Source organism: Conger conger, chromosome 9 (genome assembly GCF_963514075.1).
Source record: "Conger conger chromosome 9, fConCon1.1, whole genome shotgun sequence".
In the NCBI taxonomy this organism is placed as follows: Eukaryota; Metazoa; Chordata; class Actinopteri; order Anguilliformes; family Congridae; genus Conger; species Conger conger.
Window position 1 is genome coordinate 43,806,237 of NC_083768.1, and position 19,703 is coordinate 43,825,939.

The following is a 19,703-nucleotide window of genomic DNA, read 5'->3' on the forward strand; positions in this document are numbered from 1 at the left end:
TCTCATGCCTAACTTCTTGCTCCCAGTTTTCTAATTCTTCTTACTCAAATACTGCCACTTTCTGATTTGGACAAAGGTTTTTGCTAAGGGTGCACAAAAGTGGGAAAAGTTGTGTCAAAGCGGAAGCGTGTACTTGTGTGTGTACTTGTGAATAGTCCCAAAAAATTTAGAAAATGTCAGCGTAATCAAAAAGGCTTTATATGCTGGAAATGTACTGTGGTTGGATCTGCCCAGACAATATTCATAGTGCAAGGAGTGTGAAACAAGGGTACTGGTATTAACACCAGTACTGATTTAGTCTGATAAACAGCCACCTATTTGATTTATTTCACCAAAAGCTGTTGCGTATAATTAACTGGGATGTAATTGTGTATTATGTATATATGTGATTGGACAATACCTGGCAAGTTTCATTGTTTGTGGACAAAAATAGAGCCTCCCACGGCTTTGTCCAGGGCTGTGTGGGATGACAGAATAAACAGGACAACAGAGTACACCATGACAAATCAAACACAAGAATGTACCACTTCTTTTCTTCATACAACAGTGATGAGACCAAAACGGTTTCTGAAAACTGTCTCTTAAAAACAAACGTGGTGTCTTGGGAGAGGACTGCAAGCATGAGCGTGGAGCGATGTGACTAGCATCACTGCTGTGAGGTAGCAGCGCGGAGACAGTTAGTGTTCGGAAAAACAGGCGAGAGGTGACAGGTTTAAACCCCAGGTAGGTAGTGGAACAGGGCTCTTGTGTTCCCGAGGTGACTCAGCAGTATCTAATTCATCACTTTGACAGCAGGATCCATCTCCATTTGAAGAGCCCCTTCTCGGCCACAAACAATATGGATTGTGCCATATTTCACGTTCACCCAAAAACGTGATACAAAGGGAAGATGGAAACGGGTCCATTGATCTATGCTACAGCGCAAACGCACTGTAAATCTCCACCGCGATGTTTCAAATACTGACAAAACTGCGGCCTTGTTTCCTTTCAAATATATTGATTTCCCTTGATTTACTTCAACAAAGTTTCCCAGAATAACTTCTCACAATTAGTTCTTGGCAACCTAAATTTTAAAGTGCTTGCTCTACAGAAAAAACAACAACATTTTGCTCAGAAGGCCAGTTGTTGAATACTTTTGGGGAGAGACAGGGTCTTTTTGTGTCAAGCTCTACAACTCTCCTTCTTTCTACTTTCAGCCCTTCCAGAACATTCTTGTCCCTCTCAGTGAGTCCTTTCCCACAAATTCTGTCCCCCCCCCACCTCCACCCCAACACCTGCACCTACAACCGATGATTCCACAGGGCAGGGTTTCCACCTTTCCTCCCTTCGTCGCAATCCTCTTGGTCTCTTCCACCCTTCCCCCCACCCGAGCCCTCAGTGGGTCATTCCACCCATACCGTCCCTCTCTCCCACCTCTTTCTCCTGCACCGCTCCAGTCTGGCCCTTCTGCTGCCCCAGGGCCCGGTGCGAGGCCCTGGATGGGGCCCCCCGAATCCCCCCCCCCGCGCCCCACCCCCCCCGTCGAGCCACGACTCAGGTCCAGCCCGGAGACGGCAGGGTCCGGAGGCTCTTTCCCACCGGTTCGGAGGTCGACGCTGGACACGGGGGGCGAGGCAGGGCCCGGGAACGAGGAAGACCCCGCGTCCATGCCGGGGCTGCCGTCCATTTTGGGGTGGGAGCCGGGGCCGCCGCACGCGTTGGTGTTGGAGTACAACGAGGCGGGGGAGCTGACGTTAGAGTTGGGCCCCGAGGGCCCGAGGCTGGTGTCAGACCCCGGGCCTGCGCCGGGGCCCAAACAGGGGCCGACGGCGCCCGGGCTCAAGCACACGGCGATGCTAACTTTCGGCAGGGCGCCGTGAACCGTCCGGTGGTGGAAGCGGATCCCGGAGTGGCTGGAGAAGGCCTTGCCGCAGTGGCCGCAGACGAAGGGCCGCTCGCCGGTGTGGATGCGCGTGTGGATCTTCAGCGCCCCCGACTGGGTGAAGCACTTGCCGCACTGGGGGCAGGGGTAGGGCTTCTCGCCCGTGTGCGTGCGCTCGTGCGCCCGCAGGCCCGCCAGGTTGGAGAAGCCGCGGCCGCAGTAGCTGCAGGCGTAGGGCCGCTCCCCGGTGTGGATGCGCTGGTGCACGCGCAGCGCCCCCGACTGGCTGAAGCTCTTGCCGCAGTCGGCGCAGGAGTAGGGCCGCGCGCCTGTGTGCACGTTGAGGTGGATGCGCAGGTTGCTGTGCGAGTTGAAGGAGCGGCCGCACTCGGCGCACAGGAAGCCGCAGGGCTTGGAGGCGTGCTGAGAGCGCTGGTGCTGCAGCAGCAGGGCCGGCCGGGAGAAGGAGGCGGCGCAGTGCATGCACAGGTGCTGCGACAGGCCCTCCTGCTGCCCGTGGCTCTGCTGGTGCCGCAGCAGCTGGGCGCAGGTCTGGAAGCTGCGCTGGCAGGAGAAGCAGGGGAAGGGCCCGGGGGACTGGGCCAGCGGGACGGGGGAGTCCGGCAGCTGGCTCTGGCATAGGAACTGGGCGCAGGTCTGGAAGCAGAGGCACGGCAGGGCCGGGGCCAGGGGCGGGCTGCCCTGCGTGGAGTCCTGGCTCTGCTGTTTGGGGAGGGTCAGCCCCAGGTCTGGGACGAAGGGGCAGTCCGGGTCGTGGGTGGACCCCTCCAGAGACATCCCCAGGCCCAGGCTTAGACCCGGGTCCACGGACCCAGCGCCGGAGTCCTTGGCCAGACAGTTCCGGTCGGACTTGGGCGCTTTGCTTCGGGAGGAGGGCGTCTCTCTGGGCTTCAGGGACAGGAAGGATGCAAAGGAGGGGGGCAGGGGGTAGCCAGGGCAGCCACGGGTGTGCGGCTGGTCTACAACATGATGGAAGAGAACGAGAAAAGCGTAGTTAGTTTTAAGGAGCAAAGAGAAGTGAAACAAAGTACATTAGGAAGAACGAAACATACAGTGCAGTCCATATGTATTTGGACAGTGGTTCAATTTCTGTTCTTTTGGCGCTGTACCAACACCTTGGATTTGAAATGGAAACAATGAATATGAGATTGACATGCAGACTGTCACCTTTAATTTGAGGGAATTTAAATCCATATCTGCCAATCTGTGTAGGAATTACATAACCTTTTAAGGGACCAAAAGTATTTGGACAGTTGGCTTCTCAGCTGTTTCTGATTAGTCAGATCTATTCAATAACCGCCTTAGAGCAGGTATAAGAAAGCCTTCACTATCTAGTCTTGATTCAAAGCTTTTGGCTGCCTTTGGAGTCTGTCACTAGTGTTGATGCAAAGCTTTTGGTTGCCTTTGGAGTTTGTCATTAGCATTTATCAAGGAATATTTTTTATGTTGGAAAGCACTGGGGAAACAAGGACAAACATGGTGATAGCGCAGCATGCTAACATGCCCCTCTTGCCCCTCACTCTGCAGGCCGCAGGTGCAGCTGCTCGCCTCCTCCCTGCCCTGCTCCCTCTGTTCGGGGCGCGGCTGCAGGCCGTAGCCGGGCGGTGGCTTGCCCTGGAGGTGTCTGGCCTGCGCTTTCGGCCCCGCCGCGGCTTTGTGCCCCGAGGACTCCCTGGTGGCCCGGAGCGCCTCCTGCTGGATGCAGTCCTTCACCGCCTGGCCGGCCATGATGAGCTCAGCAAACTGCTGCATCGTCTACCCACTCTGCCACATCGGGGCCTGGGTGGCGATGGGCGGCAGACCGGAGGGAAGGAACGCACAAGAGACAGAGCAGCAACATGACAGAATTAGGAGAGCATTTGTAGAATGAGATTTCTTTTTATAGAATGAGCAACTGGGTTGTGGCAGTCTTTCCTGCAGCATTGCAATTCAGCCTCAAAGTGTGTGTGACATCACTGTCTGACGTGCACTTGTGTCCAAGATAAACCAGTTGATTCTAACTTAATGCTGGAAACTCATCCTGTAATGTTTTGCTGTCAAATGTGTCTCCTAATGGGAGCTAACAACGGAAACCGTTGCAAAAACGATGATGTATTTGGACAGCTAAGTGTGTATTTAAATGTTTCTTAAAACATGTAAATTGAGCTGAGTAACGTCCGCTATAGAACTACATCTGACGCAGATATATGACATGTGAAGCAACCATCAATGACCTTTTTTGGGGACCAGTCGCATCTGTAATATAAATCCATTACGACCCAAAAGGCTGATCTAAGCTGCTAGCTTGCCATCTATCCACAGATATGCTACTTACCCAATTTTTAAAACGTGTTATGTAGCAATTATGACCTCGTCGTTTATGGCACAGATACGTTGTCCGTACTTACGGTTAAACGCAATCTATCTTTGTCCATTTGAAATGAACACACGTGCAGTTTTCTTTCCGCCGAGTTCACCAGTATTCCTCTCTTTGTTTCCCCGGAAGAATGAACAAAAAACATTAAATATAAAAGCTACGTGCACAAAGACTGAGGTATCGGGCAGTTACAAATCGTCTATTTTTATCATCTTAGAAAAATCCTTTCCTCCCTTCTGCCACCACAATGTTTATTTCCATATTGTATCGTGCTAGTTAGCGAATTAAGATGGAAAATGAAAAATGTTTTGCATAACTCGCTTAAAGCATATTGAAATAACTGTTTGCGATTTAATCTTCATTCCCGCCCCCTAAATTTTACCATGATAGTGTGACTATTTATTTCCGGGCCTCTTGTTGTCATGTGACCGAGGTCCCGCTGCCTGCGTCTCCATCCTGTAACCCTCACTAAAGTGTCGTTTTACAGAGCTTCATAGTCAGACAGAAACAAGCATATTATCTGCTTATCAGAAGTGATGGACGCTCCAGTGATCGTGCACCTTTTTATTCTTGAAAAATTGACGCCCTTTATAATTAGTTCTACTAATCCTAATAATCATGTTAATAACTTCGCCATAAATCACACGGTGGTAACATAATGATCATATTTTAATATGTGGTGCAAGTGTATCCTAATAGATTTTAGGAAAAGGACGACGTTCATTATAATTTTAAATATGTACAATATGTCATGTGACAAGTAGGTTTGTAATATTCAACTCCATATTGACTATTTTCATTTCCATAAATGAGCAGTATATACTATGTAGGCCCTAACACACAAGGTAAATTAGAGTGCATGTTGTAACTACAATTGCAAATAATTATTTGTATGTATACCAACATATTTTATAATGGCCCAAACTTTGGTCTGAATATGTGCTTACTGGTATGTCTACACATGATATGCAGGACCAGGAACTTCTAGTTAGCTTGAAGCTGTGAGATGCCCACTGATCATATTGGCCCACCAGATACCCAAGAACAGGGTGGCAATGGAATTTATATAATGTGATACTGCATCATTACCAACTCAATTTGATTGGTCTATGGAATCTATGGTATGGGGAACAGGATTTTCCATGGCTGCTTCCAATTTGGTCTCTCCGGCAACAGATGCTCATCCTGTGATGCTCCACGTCACCAGCTAGGCCTGAGCCAAAGGTGGGCAGGGCTACAGATACTATACAAAAAAGAAATGCCCAACATGCTACAAGCCAACTAAACAAAAGAGGACTATAGGATCTCAGCAGCCAGGACAATCAGGCAATAGGGACTCCTTCCCCAGACAACTTCACCGGGATAAGGAACGTTGGAGACAATACACAATTTATTGAACAGGGAGACTGACACTTCGACATCTTCCTCCAGCCTTATTTACAGGCTAGTCTCTGAAGTTGGCTGGGTAAGGATACAGGCCACATTTAAGTATAGTATTACAACTAAATTACACAAAGGCATGTAGCACATGTAAGAAAAATATATATTTTTTGTAAAGAAATGCTTTATTCTGTAGCAGGCCAATAATCACAAACGTATTTCTCCAATGACATGTTGGGAGTGACCAACAACACGCACACACACAGAGTCAAATAAAAACACTTAGTAAATTATTTTTGACAAGAGTTTCGATATTTTTTTTTCCCTGTTGTCCCAAGCTAAACAAGACTGATGATGGACAGCAATGGAGTGTAACTTGATTAATGTAACCACTGGAACAGCCATCTTGTGTTCAAAGATTCTGTTCTGTTTGTCCGCAGTAACACAGCAATTCTGTAATTGAAGTAATTTAGCACCCCTTAATCACCTATTACTGTAGGGGAAAAGCGAAGATGTTTTTCGACAAATTGAAGATTTGGACTCTGTCGTTTCCTAGACACGACATTACTAACAAATGATGGTTAACATTACCATGCACCAATGTGTTGAACTCTCCAGCAAAACACTATAAAAGCTGGGTGGGGAAACTGATTTAGGAATAGAAGACGGGCAACATTTAAAATACGGGGCTAGGCAACCCTTTACATACCCATACAGGTAACACCTCTGTCCAGAAAAGAGTGCTAGTTTCCACAAACACTCACCACTGAGGGGAGACAGTGATACGGATGTGTAAATGGTGATAAGTAGCCAAGATGATCTTCTACAGATATCCAGCTGACTGTATTTTCGAATTCATATATTAACCAGGAGTGAAAAGTAAATAGCCCTTTCTACAATGCTCAATTTTACAGTTATTGGACAAAATGTTAGATATTTACCAGATCCAGAAATGTTTCCCCAAAAAACATTGAATTATGAAGCCTTTATCGGAAACCCCACATAAGCATGACAAAATAAAACCCAATGAAAAAAACTGCTGAAAATCACACTGTGATCCACTGACTGAAGCCAGAAGTCTGTGTCTTAAAACTTTTAGAGAACATTAATTGGCTTCACTGGTTTTTAACACTCCTTTGACATACCATAAAACAACCAAATATTTAAAACACACACAGGCCTTTTTCTGTTTTACAACCACACAAAAAAGAAATATTCCAGAGACGGGTTGCAACACAGCGGAGCCATCCATTCAAACCTGAGCATTCAGTCGAGTCTTCTTAAATACAATAACAACACACAAACTTATTACATATTGAAATTGGTTTTTTAAATCTGTACTTTACAAGGGGCATTAAACACACAAACTATTTTGGCTCAAGTTTATTTTTGTATAGGAATATAAATCTGTAAAAAAAAGTCATGGAATCCATTCCTTTATTATCGGTCAAATAAAAAAAACAGACCTAATTCTCTTGCAGGTTCTCGTCACACCAGATGGTAGAATGGTGTGCACCCATGCAAATGTGGATGTTACCATGGTGATTTCCACAGGTGTTTGAACGCATGACTGCACCAGAAAGAAGACAGGAAATGCCCCATTTCCAGCTGCCAGAAAAGTCCACCACTGCCAAGGTGGGTAGAGGGGGCCCCCACACACACACACACACACACACACACACACACACACACACACACACAGGTACTGTTGACTTCCAAGTTGGGGCACAGGCATTAATTACAACAAATGGAGGACAAACAAGATTTCAAACACCTCCTAATTTTGGGAAGGATTTTATCAGTTAGGTGACAAAAGGCCCCAGCATCAGAGCAGCACACTTTCCTGCAGAAGAAATAAATTGTGTATTCTGCTCTTCTTGGGAGCCAAAATAATTTGTTGCATTTTTAATAACTCCCAAGACATAAATATAAATGCATTACCATATGAAAACCCATCTGTGGGCACTGAAATACTGAAGACTGAAGATGAAAGATCAAAAACTCACAACTCCACTCCAGAATATCCCAGCATCATAAAAATGTCGCTTTCAATAGATCAATTCTTTACACCCAAGCAACGCATCACTTTCAGGTTAAATTCTTATATATAAAACGGATCCACAAAAAAAGCCACGGATCAGTCATCCTAAAAGCGACAATTCAAACACTTCAAAATCTTAGCTGCCTCATTTGTATTCAAATACAAATATAGATTTATACTTAAAAAATTCCAGCCCAATTTTTCATAACCCAACCCCCTATTCTGAATTCAGAGGCGCATCCCTGATGGACTTTAATCCCCCCTTCTCCACACTATCTGCAGTCCCCTTGGGCCGGCTCCCCGGGGCCGGCGTGGCTCTGCTGGTGCGCCCTCAGACTGTTCTCGCGGCCGAAGCTCTTCCCGCAGGCGGGGCAGGTGTGGCGGGCGGCGCTGTGCGCGCGGCAGGCGTGGGCCTCCAGCTGCTCCGGCCGGGGGAAGCTCTCCTCGCACTCCGTGCAGGCGTGGGGCTTGCGTGGCGGGGCCGGCCTCCCGTGCTGCTCCTTCCTCTGGGCTCGGAGCTGGGAGGCCGGGGGGACGGAGGCCTCGCGCTCCGGACAGGCCTGCTGCGGCGCGGCGCCCGTCTCCGCCTGCCCCTCCGCCTGCCCCTCCGCCTGCCCCTCCGCCTCGGCCCGGTCCTGGGGCGGGTCGGCCGGCGGGGCCGGTTTGGGGGGGCGCCCCCTTCGGGCTTTGGGCTTGGTCTCCGGCCGGTCACCGTCTCCCCGGTCCTCCTCCAGCCGCTCTCTCTTCTCCCCGTTGGCCGGCTCCACCTCGCGGGGCGGCCGGCCCCGTCTCTTGAACCCGCGGCCGTTGCAGCTGGCGCAGTGGCGGGCCTTGCTCTCGCCGTCCCCGCCGTCGGGGACCTCCTCGGGGTGGGAGGAGGCCCGGTGCGTGCGCAGCGTGTGAATGCCCCGGAAGGACTTCCCACATTCCCGGCACGGGTAGGGCTTCTCCGGGCACACGTTCCGCCGGTGGGACGTCACCTGGAGGAGGTGAGCACAGAGGAAGAGGGAAGAGAGGTTTCACTGAGGGTCCCGAAGTGTACAGTATTACATTACATTAATGGCATTTGGCAGACGCTCTTATCCAGAGCGACGTACAACAAAGTGCAAAGTGCATACCCATACCAGGGATAAGTGCGCTGAAAGACCCTAGAGGGAAGTACAATTTCAACTGCATACAGTATAGTACGTGGGCAGGCAGCTAGCTAGGGCAGGATTCCCTCTGCTTTGTACAGAAAGTCTGTCTTCATATCTCAGGGGACTGGCTGCATATGGAGTGTGTGGGAATAAACTGCCTTTTCTGAACTTGTACCAGAACATAGTCATACCCTATCCCCGGATGGTCTTTACCGTACCCAACTAGATAGCCCAAGCCAAAAACTAATTTTCAGTGTAAGTTTTAACATAAAAAAAAACGAGAACAGGCAATTTAGCCCAGCAATGCTTGCCTTTTCGTACCACTAAAATGTACCTGCTGGGTAGTTTACATAAACGCTAAATTGTATCTAGCTTCATCACCGTATGAAGCCGGATCTTCAAAACCCCCCAGTGTTTCTGCCACCCCTACATCACCTGGCAAGGCTCTACGGACCAAGTTTTATGTCCACAGAGCCCCTTTAGCAGCTATCAATGGAAAAGGCACGAAAAAGGCACACCACAATGCCACCAAAACCACATTAGCCACTTCCTCCAAATATTAATTCAATATTAATCAATTGGAATTACATTAGGGCCCATATGCCCTCATATCCCCTCCATCCTCACTTCAGAGAGATCAGACAGAGGCATCGCTCTCCCTCCCTCTCAAATCACCATCCCTGCCCTTTCACCTCTGAGAAAGTGCGGAAGCTCTCCTGGCAGTACGGGCACTTGAAGGGCTTGTCCTCCTTGCTGTGGACAGCCTGGTGGTTGGTCAGCTCCACCGAGGACTGGAAGGCGTGGTCACAAACGTAGCAGGTGAAGAGCGTGTCGCTTTGCTAAAGAGACCAACAGAGGCATCAGTGAAGGAGGTTTCCCTTCAGCCCTCGAGCCCCTGTCTCATACAGCATCACTTTAATAATAAACAATGTTATAAGGTCTGACAGACTTCAGGAGGGAAATACAGAACCTAATCAAGACTCAGAGGTACTGCTACTGTATCTGTTTCACACATCGGGTGCCATGTGCTGTATCAGGCATTTTCTTAGCCCCACAGTCTCCATTGTTAAACAATGCCATAGCCTGAATTGTGTTGAGCAGCATCATAGCTTACCCCACTGGACTAGCAGTGTCATAGCCTGCATTTTGTGTAGCAGTGTCATAGCCTGAATTTTGTTTAGCAGTGTCATGGCCTGCCTTTTGTTCAGCAGTGTCATGGCCTGCATTTTGTTTAGCAGTGTCATGGCCTGCATTTTGTTCAGCAGTGTCATGGCCTGCATTTTGTTCAGCAGCGTCATGGCCTGCATTTTGTTCAGCAGCGTCATGGCCTGCATTTTGTTCAGCAGTGTCATGGCCTGCATTTTGTTCAGCAGCGTCATGGCCTGCATTTTGTTCAGCAGCGTCATGGCCTGCATTTTGTTCAGCAGCGTCATGGCCTGCATTTTGTTCAGCAGCGTCATGGCCTGCATTTTGTTCAGCAGCGTCATGGCCTGCATTTTGTTCAGCAGTGTCATGGCCTGCATTTTGTTTAGCAGTGTCATGGCCTGCATTTTGTTTAGCAGTGTCATGGCCTGCATTTTGTTTAGCAGTGTCATGGCCTGCATTTTGTTCAGCAGCACTGTACCTGTTGCAGCTGCTGCTTGTACTCCTCGCGGTGGCTCTTCTTCATGTGCCTCTCCTTGGCTTTGGAGTTGCAGAAGGTGATGAAGCACTGGAAACATTGCAGGCTTTCATGCTGGTCTGCCAGACAAAGTCAAGAGACAGGGGGGGGGGGGGGGGGGGGGGGAAATGCCATTGAAGCATGACTGGGCACAGGAAACTAAATCTATCTAAGGTCACTCCATTAATTACACACAACAAATCAAATGAGAGAATGTACATAGTGGTATACGGTACTGTAATACAGGTTTAAAGATGTTTAGTGATTACCTCAAACACCAGTCGATGAGGTTTAGAATAATGCTTTTTGATATTCACTTGGACCATATTAAAATGCATTCCCACAACACGGTCTTTATTAAGTTGTTGTTGACAGTGTTATCAAAACGCGTCTGAATTCTCCGTCAAATAATAAAACAAATAACAAAATAGTTCCTTTGCTGTGGAAGTAACACTAGTAACACTGAAAAAAGTCTTGGTTGACTTTTAAAATACATATTTAGACCTTCATGCCCAATCCTGTTCCCAAAGATCTACTGTCCTGTAGGTTTCATCTCCACTACTCATTCCATAGCTCTCATTGTGCTGCTAATTGGTCAAATCGGGTGGGACAAATAAATTAGGGTAGAAATGAAAACAAATAGGGCCGCAGATCTCCAGGAACAATGTTTGGGCGTCTAGCCTTGATGAATTGTGGCACATTATGGCCGCTTAATTAACATGCAGATTTTAACTATTTTTACTATGATTTTGCTGCCTGCTCTGATTGTACAGCACTTTGGTCAACGTGGGTTGTTTTTAAATGTGCTTTACAAATAAATGTGATTTGATCTGATTTGAAAATATTGACAGATTCTTCAAAATCATTTTTCCTGGTAATGTTTTAATATCAGCAAGAATGGTAAAATCTGGCACAGATCAACATACAAGACTACTATATGTACATGTTCAATGGTACTGTACATGCAAGACTACTAAATGATTGTGTGTGTGCACATCTCTGTGTGAAAATGAAAAGATGTCAGGCTAATTAGTATCTTTTTTCAGACGGACAGAAGGACCGCTATAAAAATAAGCAATACTAATCCTAACACTAAATAATAACATAAGCAGGGTTACTCACAGGACGGCATATGCATCGGTGCAGTGGGTTCCTCCTTGACGAAAACCTCACGGGCATCTTCAGTGTTTTTGGAGGCCAGGTCCAAGGGGGTCTCAATCTCCTCCCCGACTACCACCTGCTTCACCTCCCTCATGTCCAGTTCCACCGACATTGTGAATGCGCAGTTGCACACACACAGACGCTCACCACTTCAGTGCCAGAGGAACATGCAACTTGCATTAATGTAATCCTGCGTTTTTCCCTGTATAGAGAATTGCAAATCATTTTCCGTGCTGCCTTGACGAAGTGACCGGTTGTTGGCAATAATAAAGCCTTTTTCAAAAGCGTTGTGCACACTTCGTTATTGTCATTTGAACGCGCAGCAGCGGCATTACTCCAACAAGAGTAAATAACACTAACCACCTCGGCGCTACCGCGTAAAAGCTGTAAAGCTCCGTGAAACCAGTGACAATAAGCCACAATAAGACTTCCGGTGTTAGGTTGGTGATGCTCCTATCCTGAGTGTGAGCTCAGTTTGATAGAACACGTTTTTATATTTTCTCTACAAACATAAAGGCAAGTTCTAGCCGTGCTGTATAAGTTTATAATTCGGACGCCTCGGGTTACACTTGGAATTTAAGCACATATATGCTGACAAAACTAAAATGATCGCTTCTTAAACAAGTTAATAATGCTACAGCCAATGGAAATGAGTAGTCAAAATTATTTTGGGGGAAAAAACGTACGGTACAACATTTGCACGATCCTAACAAATTTTTCATAGCATTCCAGAATGCCGTGGCAGTCGACTTTGCACAATCTCCGAAATCAAACAACCCCAGGCTCCAACTCAATGTAGGCCTCGCGGTTCTTTTTAACCAGCTATCCATCTGCATCTATTGGCCGCAAGCATGTAACGTTAGCTAAATTAGCGCCAAATGCTCAGCAATGCAGTACTGTTATAAATTACTTTTATAATTAAAAATTATAAAAGTATTTTAAAAGGCCTAATGCAGAAACCAGTGTTATAAGTTTGCATTGAAACTTCATCTACGGTAGTTAGCTATCTTATAGTAAACGGTGGGTTTGACAAAAGGAGACAAGTAGCCGGCTAACGTTACATGCTAAATGAGGGCACATTTTCACATTAGAAATAGAAAATGACTGCACAAACAGTTCTTCCAGGTTATTGTGCTGTTTTATATCGCGCCTGCACCACTGCTTTCTGTCAAGAATGTAAGTTGTTGCAATTTAACGATATGGGAGCACGGAAATACGGGAAAATGCAGCTTACCATTCAGCGCATCCGACGCAGTGAAGTTGTTACTACCCACGTCACGTGACAAGGACGAAATTGTTGGATTGCATCGACAACGAATTAAGTAGTAAGTGCACCATGCCAATGTTAATAGTTCATATCTTACTTCTACAGAAATGCTCCACATAATTTTTCACTGACCTGTAAAGATATTTACTTTGTCCACAAAAGTCCCTTGAACATTTGGTTTGTCAAATGATTTTATTGGGAAATGTTATATTCATAAATGTATATTTTCGAAACCAAATTTTTACATTTTTAACCTTGAATCTTATCTGAATTCTATAAAACAGCACTGTAACAAATGTTTATACAATGTAAAATGTTTTTATGAATGATTAGGTATTCCTATTATGAATTACTAGGTATTATCTTTTATTTATTTTTATTTATTTGTATATTTTTCTTCCCTTTATAATTAATTTACAAATTTATAAGATATGTATAATCATATAACCAAATATATATTTTTAAAGTTATTAAAAAAAAAAGAAATAGCGTCAATGTTATGCTTTCAATAATTTTTCCTCTATCAATAAAGAACTTTTTATAAATTGGTTATAATCTCCGGATGTTATTTCCCCTCAGATTTAAACTCCCCAATTCACTGCTGATATTCAGCCCAGTGTAAAATGTTACTTGGTTGATTGGTGAAGCTACATCTTCAATCATAATTAATCTTCACCAACTTTTAATTACCGTCTGGCATTGTCATTTACCTCACAAACTGACATTTTGGGATGCAATAGCTGAAGGTTCATGTGTGCTCAAGTGTGTATTTTGAATCACTATGCTTTCAATATTTGGCTGAAAGAGTTGAGTTTCTGCACACCCTTTGTGAAAGAAGTCTGTGGAAGATCTTTTTTTATCACATCCCCATCTACACATGTGACTGTGCCAGCTATGTAGATGCTCACATTTCTGCACTCCTTCAAAGGAAGACAAAGTAGTGCAAAGCTGTGTAAAGCAAACCTGGCTTGCATTTTCAGCTCATCGTGAGGAAATTGCTTTTGGACCAATGGTTTTTCTTCTTGGAGGTAAGTAATGTTTTGGAATTCATGTTCCAGAACATCTATTCTGCCCAAGTGTTGAAGCGGCAGATGGGAATAAATAACACAATTTTTGAAACCCTTTGGCATTATCTCCAAGACTTTTCTCATTAGTTTTCGTGCAACTGAATCTGGGCCTTTTCCGCTATCAAACTTTTAATTACAGAAGTGTGAACTAATCCCAGTAGGACAACCATTTTAGATTTAGATCTGAATACACATTACTTGAATGTGTTTACTTGAAGTAGCCATGCTGAACACTATAGCATATCTAAAAATATATATATATAGCACATTTGAGGATTCTGAATTGTTTATTCATCTACAGATGTCAACTTGTGTTTTTACAAAACACAAAAAAAATTAACATTACAAGTAACAATACAAGTAACATTGCAAACAAATGACAGTAACATGGAAAAACAAATCACAACCGAAGGTTATACATTCCAGAACAGGTATTTTTCTCTAATGTGTACGCTTTTCTGAACACATTTTGCAAACATGAACTATGCATGTATATACAGTATTATTTCCTGAAATAATGACATTCCCATTTTCTGAACAATGGCTGAAACCTTTGTTCCATAGCTATATACTTGTTTTAACCATGACCTATACTTCACCTTACAAGATTTACAGACATCCCTTTTTAAGCATCTAATATTAAATGTATTAAGGATGTGACATATAGCCTAAAATAATTTTTATGTACCTCTACACACTTACTGTAGCTTTTTGAAAACGGTATCAAAGAAAACAATTTTTTATATAAAAAGCACTAAAAATATATATTCACACCTTTGATAAAGATAAAAAAACAACTATAAAATAAAGTATAGAAGTACTGAGGTATGTATTATGCTCAACATTCATGAATCTGATCTGGGAAAAACGTGACACTGACGGGGGATACAAATCTGGCTCCCATCTATTCAAAACAGAACAAAATATTCTTCAACATTTTCAGGGAATAACAGTAACCCCATGCAGAGGATTTTACACTCACTATTAAGAAAATGTACACTCAGAAAAATCAATTTACATGAGAACTACAGTTATTTTTAATACTATTGAAGCAAACAGAATTTTTAAAGGACAGCAGACAGTTCCCCAACCATTAACAGTCAATGATACAAATACTGTCAGAAAGTTATAGAAATACCAATACAACTGAATTTGTTTCATTATATTTAAAGGGACTTAGAAACATGTGCTGAAGCAAGATTGAAACAAAAGCTTTGTAGTTGACAGACAAGTCTATAACCATACTCACTTATTATGCAAACTCAAACACCTACATTAGCCTGTAATGTGGAAAAAAAACATATCAGACATAAATGTATTTCACAATACAGCCAAAAAAGTAGTCACATTCACCAAGGTATTCTTTGTGTGCATTATTTACCTTCTGCTGAATATAGAGAACTGGCAGACTGTCACAATGTAATGGCTCAAAAAAAAAAAAAAAAAATTCTAAACAAAATTGTTTTTGTTTTTCATTTTCTTGTTCTGTATAATCTCACACCTCTCCTCTGGCGTGTTGGATATAATGTTCGTACAATTCCGACACGGCTCCAAATTGCGTCCCACACTCTGCACATTCCAAACTATCCTGTGTCTCCACTTTGTTCTTAAGTTTGACATAGGATAAAGGGAGACTCGAGAAATCGACCCATGAATCCCCATTGCTTCTGAACTGAATCCTGTTAATCTGAGCATTGGGAGAAGCCTGAGCCCAGGAACTCTGTAGGGACAGGCTACTGGAGGACAGTTGAAGGGGTTTGCTCATGCGTGGTGCAGGTGGGTGCTTCCCTTGAGGTGCTGAAAGCGAGGCAGAAGGGGAATCTGACGAGGACGGAGCTAGGCATGCCCGAGGAGGAGCAGCGTAGAGGTGGTCAGAAAGGACATGCTTCTTGTTCACAGGAAGCCTGTTGGAATCGGAAGTGTTTAAAAGTGCAGGAGGTTTAGTGTTGCTTGTGTTCATTTGGGAGGGGCCACGGTAACAGAACACATTGGTGATGTACGGAAGAACTGGTGGTGGAAACGAGGTAGAGGGGGTGCGGTAAACATAGAGATCCTCAGGGTGTTGATAGGCATACAAGCTCTCATATTCAACAGGGGAAACCAGTGGTGATGAGGATAGCACAGGTGTGGGTGAGGGTGTGGACCGAGCTTGTAGTTGGTGTTCTGGTGCAAGGGAACCTGCCACAATTTCTCCATCTTGGGGATTCCTGTCTCCAGTGGAGTGGCAGAGTTGATGAATGGCAAGCATGTCCAAAGTCGTGAAGTTGGCATCGCATTCCCCACATCTGTGGAGTGAAACGGCTTCAGCTGGCACATCAGGTAGTGGGTGGCAATGCGAGTCCGTAGTTAACAGACATTGAAGAACACCAGAGCGGTTGCCAAGGGAGTGCCTGCGCGGGTGGGCACCTCTGTGTCGGAGACTGTGTCGTTCCAGGTTTCTGAGATGAATGAAACGCCTTCCACAGGTACGGCACTTATGAGTATCGCAGACCTTGTGCTCCTTGCCCTGGTGGTCCATCAAGCTTTCTTTGTCAGCAAAGGCAATGGGACAAACAGGACAAGCGTAAGGGTTCTGCTTTGCATGCTCTAGCATGTGCTCCTTGTACAGTCCATGAAAGCGAAAGTTCTGACTGCATTGAGGGCAACAGAAGCCACCAGGTTTTTGACAGTGCACTCGCTGGTGCAGCCAGTACTTATTCCAGTTTGTCAAAGCCTTGCCACAGCGCCCACATGTGTAACTGTAATGGGAGGTAGAGCTCAGCAAGTGGGCTTGAATCCTTTTAGGGCTTTTGAAGAGTTCACAGCATGACCCAATGGACCCACCATTAGTGGAGGTACTAACCAACCTGGAGTCAGTGGATGAGGACTCACAAATTTTCAGCTGATCTGCAACTGTGCTGCTGTTCTCTGGTTGAGTAACTGAACCATGTATGGTGTTTACAGAGGGACCTGTACACTTTGATTGTTGATTGTTCAGGGGTAGTGTTCGCAGATAGTCAGGGGACTGAGCAGGCTGATTATGTTGAAGTTGAGAAGTGTCATAAACGTCAGAAAGGGATGTGTTTTGTGATTCCGTTCCATTGAATCTGCAGCAAATTTGCAGATGGGCATTGTGATCAGAACTGTTGTTGAGCTGCTTCCCACAAACAGAAGTCTGAACATCAGTGTGCGTTAGCAGGTGCAGGTTGTACTCAGATTGTATATCATAGCTCTTGCTGCAGACCTGACATTTAAACAACTCCGTAGGGGTTTCTTGCCCCTCTAGACATTCCACAAAATCCTCCATACAACCATTGTTTCCATCTTCACCCATTCCTTTGGACAGACAAAGTTTGGATGCCTGGTGTGTACGCAGGGATGTAAGCTGGAGGAAGGCATCACCACAATGGGCACAGGTGAAAGGCTTCTCTCCTGTGTGTGTACGCGAGTGAGTTTTCAGCGCACCAAGCTGACTAAACGCTTTCCCACACACACTACAGGCAAAGGGCTTAACTGGCCAGTGTATTTTCTCATGATCACTAAGTTTAGAGACTTTATTGAAAGCTTGATCACAGACTTTACAAGAAAAGTGCTTATCACCTCTTTGGACGCATGTGTGCCTTTTCAGGGTAACACTGTAGCGAAATTGTTTCTCACAGTTTATGCATTTGAAAGGTTTCCCATCTTGCAAAGAAAAGGATGAACTTGAAATACGGGCATTGATTTTGGCCTTAATTTGCGCACTATCATTAGTAGATTCCCCAACCAAATTATTCCGATTTAGGTAATTAGTGTGTGTCAGAAAATGGGAAAGCAGTTTATCTCTGAGGGAGAACCTGCTGGTGCAAAGCGGGCACTGAAACTGTCCGGGTAGCTTATGGACCTTTTTATGGACATTAAGGTGAGACAGCTGAGCAAAGGTCTTGCCACACTCCTGGCAACTGTAAGGCTTCTCACCTGTGTGGATGCGGCGATGGATGATGTAGGCTGTGATATGACGAAAAGAGCGTCCACAGAAATGGCACTTTGCCGGACATTTATCTTTCTTAGGGAGGCAAGCAGACACCAGTATTTCTGAGGGATTAGCAGTTAGGTTTGAATCATCTGTCACCTTCTCTACAGTATCTCTCTCTTGGTTGTCCTGGTTGTTTCTGTTACCATTATCAGCATCTTCAAGCTGTTCCTCATCTCCTATCTGTTGGTCTTCTGAAACTACAAGTTTGGAAAATGAAGACTGCGAGGAGCATGCCTCAGACAAAGGTGTGACTTCCATTTCCATCTTCGATTTAACTCTTTGAACATGTTTAATTAAGACAGACTGTTCCTCCACTTCTGCAAAAAACCGCGAGTCCTCCATATCAGAATGATTTAACAAGGCCTCAGAAGAATAATCTTCAGAATCCTTTGAAATTACTATTTTGAGTTTGCCAGCTTCTTCCTCTGTGGATTCCAGACTTGTATGTGAGACTTCACAATTGGATTGGGATATTTCCACGAGTGTCAAGTTGGCCCCATGAGCATCTTCTTTGATCCTTCCTCGGGTTCTGTCTCTCAGTACCCTTGGTTCTGTTGTAACACTCAGTTTCCGCCTCTTACTAGGTTGGGGGTCTGCTTCTAGATCCTCAATTGGCTTGATCTTTTCTAGTTTCCCCTCTTTTACTTGGTCTTCTGTAGTGTTCTGCTGTTCCCTTGAATGAACAGTTGATTCAAGCTGACAAAGCAATGTAGTTGGCTCGTCTTTGGTTTCTTTTTCAGGCTTTTGTGATAGAACTTCATTTGTTCCTGTGTCTTCCACTGTACTGCGGGAGTTTGGTAAAACTTCAGCATTGTGGTTATATACATGAGCAATGTCCTGTTCTTTACCCACTTCTACATCCTTCGATCCATGGCTCTTACAGCTCATCATAGTTGTGGCTTCAAGGTCTTCCTCAGAAGCATGTTGAAGATCATTTTCACTATTGGCTATACCCAATTCACTTCTTTGACCATCTTTGATTAAGGTAGACTGTTCCTCCACTTTGCCAAACACCTGCAAGTCCTCCATATGAGAATGATTTAACAAGGCCTCGGAAGAATATTTTTTTGCACTCAGCTTCTGTTCTGGGGCTTTCCCCTGTGCTGAGGATTTAGATTGTGTTGAAATTACTGCAATTTCCAGTTTGCCAGCCACTCCATCCTTTATGGATTCCAGACTTGTATGTGGGACTTCACAGCTGGATTGGGACATTTCCACAAGTGTCATGTTGGTCCCACAAGCATCTTGTTTGATCCTATCTCGGGTCCTGTCTCGCAGTACCCTTGGTTCTCTTATATCACTCTTCTTCTGCCGTTTAGTCGTCTTACATGTCCCCTGCATATGTCCAAGAGGGCCTAGAGTAGTTTGTGGGTCTAGTTTAGCCATTTGTACTTGGTCTTCTGTAGTGTTCTGTTGTTCCCTTGAATGAACAGCTGATTCAAGCTGACAAAGCAATGTAGTTGGCTTTTCTTTGGTTTCTTTTTCAGGCTTTTGAGATAGAACTTCATTTGTCCCTGTGTCTTCCACTGTACTGCGGGAGTTTCGTAAAACTTCAACATTGTGGCTATATACATGAGCAATGTCCTGTTCTTTACCCACTTCTACATCCTTCGATCCATGGCTCTTACAGCTCATCATAGTTGTGGCTTCCAGGTCCTCAGAAGCATGTTGAAGATCATTTTCACTATTGGCTGTACCCAATTCACTTCTTTGACCATCTTTGATTAAGGTAGACTGTTCCTCCACTTTGCCAAACACC

At 45.0% G+C, this 19,703-nt stretch overlaps 3 protein-coding genes across 5 annotated transcripts; all 3 read right to left on the reverse strand.

Annotated features, from left to right (window-relative positions):
* Positions 1-410: 410 nt before the first annotated feature.
* LOC133137678 (zinc finger protein 696-like) lies at positions 411-4,614 on the reverse strand. Its single transcript, XM_061256016.1, has 4 exons — positions 4,270-4,614; positions 3,403-3,661; positions 1,414-2,841; positions 411-457 (listed from the first exon to the last, which is right to left on the reverse strand). Exons 2-4 carry the CDS (start codon positions 3,632-3,634, stop codon positions 411-413), a joined length of 1,707 nt encoding a protein of 568 aa, XP_061112000.1. The 5' UTR covers positions 3,635-3,661; positions 4,270-4,614.
* Positions 4,615-6,986: 2,372 nt separating this feature from the next.
* Positions 6,987-12,971, reverse strand: LOC133137138 (zinc finger protein 433-like). 3 transcript variants are annotated; one of them, XM_061255201.1, is made up of 5 exons: positions 12,851-12,971; positions 11,578-11,765; positions 10,420-10,535; positions 9,488-9,634; positions 6,987-8,639 (listed from the first exon to the last, which is right to left on the reverse strand). In XM_061255201.1, exons 2-5 carry the CDS (start codon positions 11,726-11,728, stop codon positions 7,932-7,934), a joined length of 1,122 nt encoding a protein of 373 aa, XP_061111185.1. In that variant the 5' UTR covers positions 11,729-11,765; positions 12,851-12,971; the 3' UTR covers positions 6,987-7,931. The 3 variants fall into 3 exon arrangements, with proteins under 3 accessions (XP_061111185.1, XP_061111184.1, XP_061111186.1); XM_061255200.1 differs by having other exon boundaries at positions 11,578-11,818; positions 12,851-12,926; XM_061255202.1 differs by lacking the exon at positions 12,851-12,971 and adding an exon at positions 12,731-12,804.
* Positions 12,972-14,345: 1,374 nt separating this feature from the next.
* On the reverse strand, positions 14,346-18,844 carry LOC133137527 (zinc finger protein 624-like). The gene has a single exon (XM_061255854.1). It carries the CDS (start codon positions 18,833-18,835, stop codon positions 15,446-15,448), a length of 3,390 nt encoding a protein of 1,129 aa, XP_061111838.1. The 5' UTR covers positions 18,836-18,844; the 3' UTR covers positions 14,346-15,445.
* Positions 18,845-19,703: the final 859 nt, after the last annotated feature.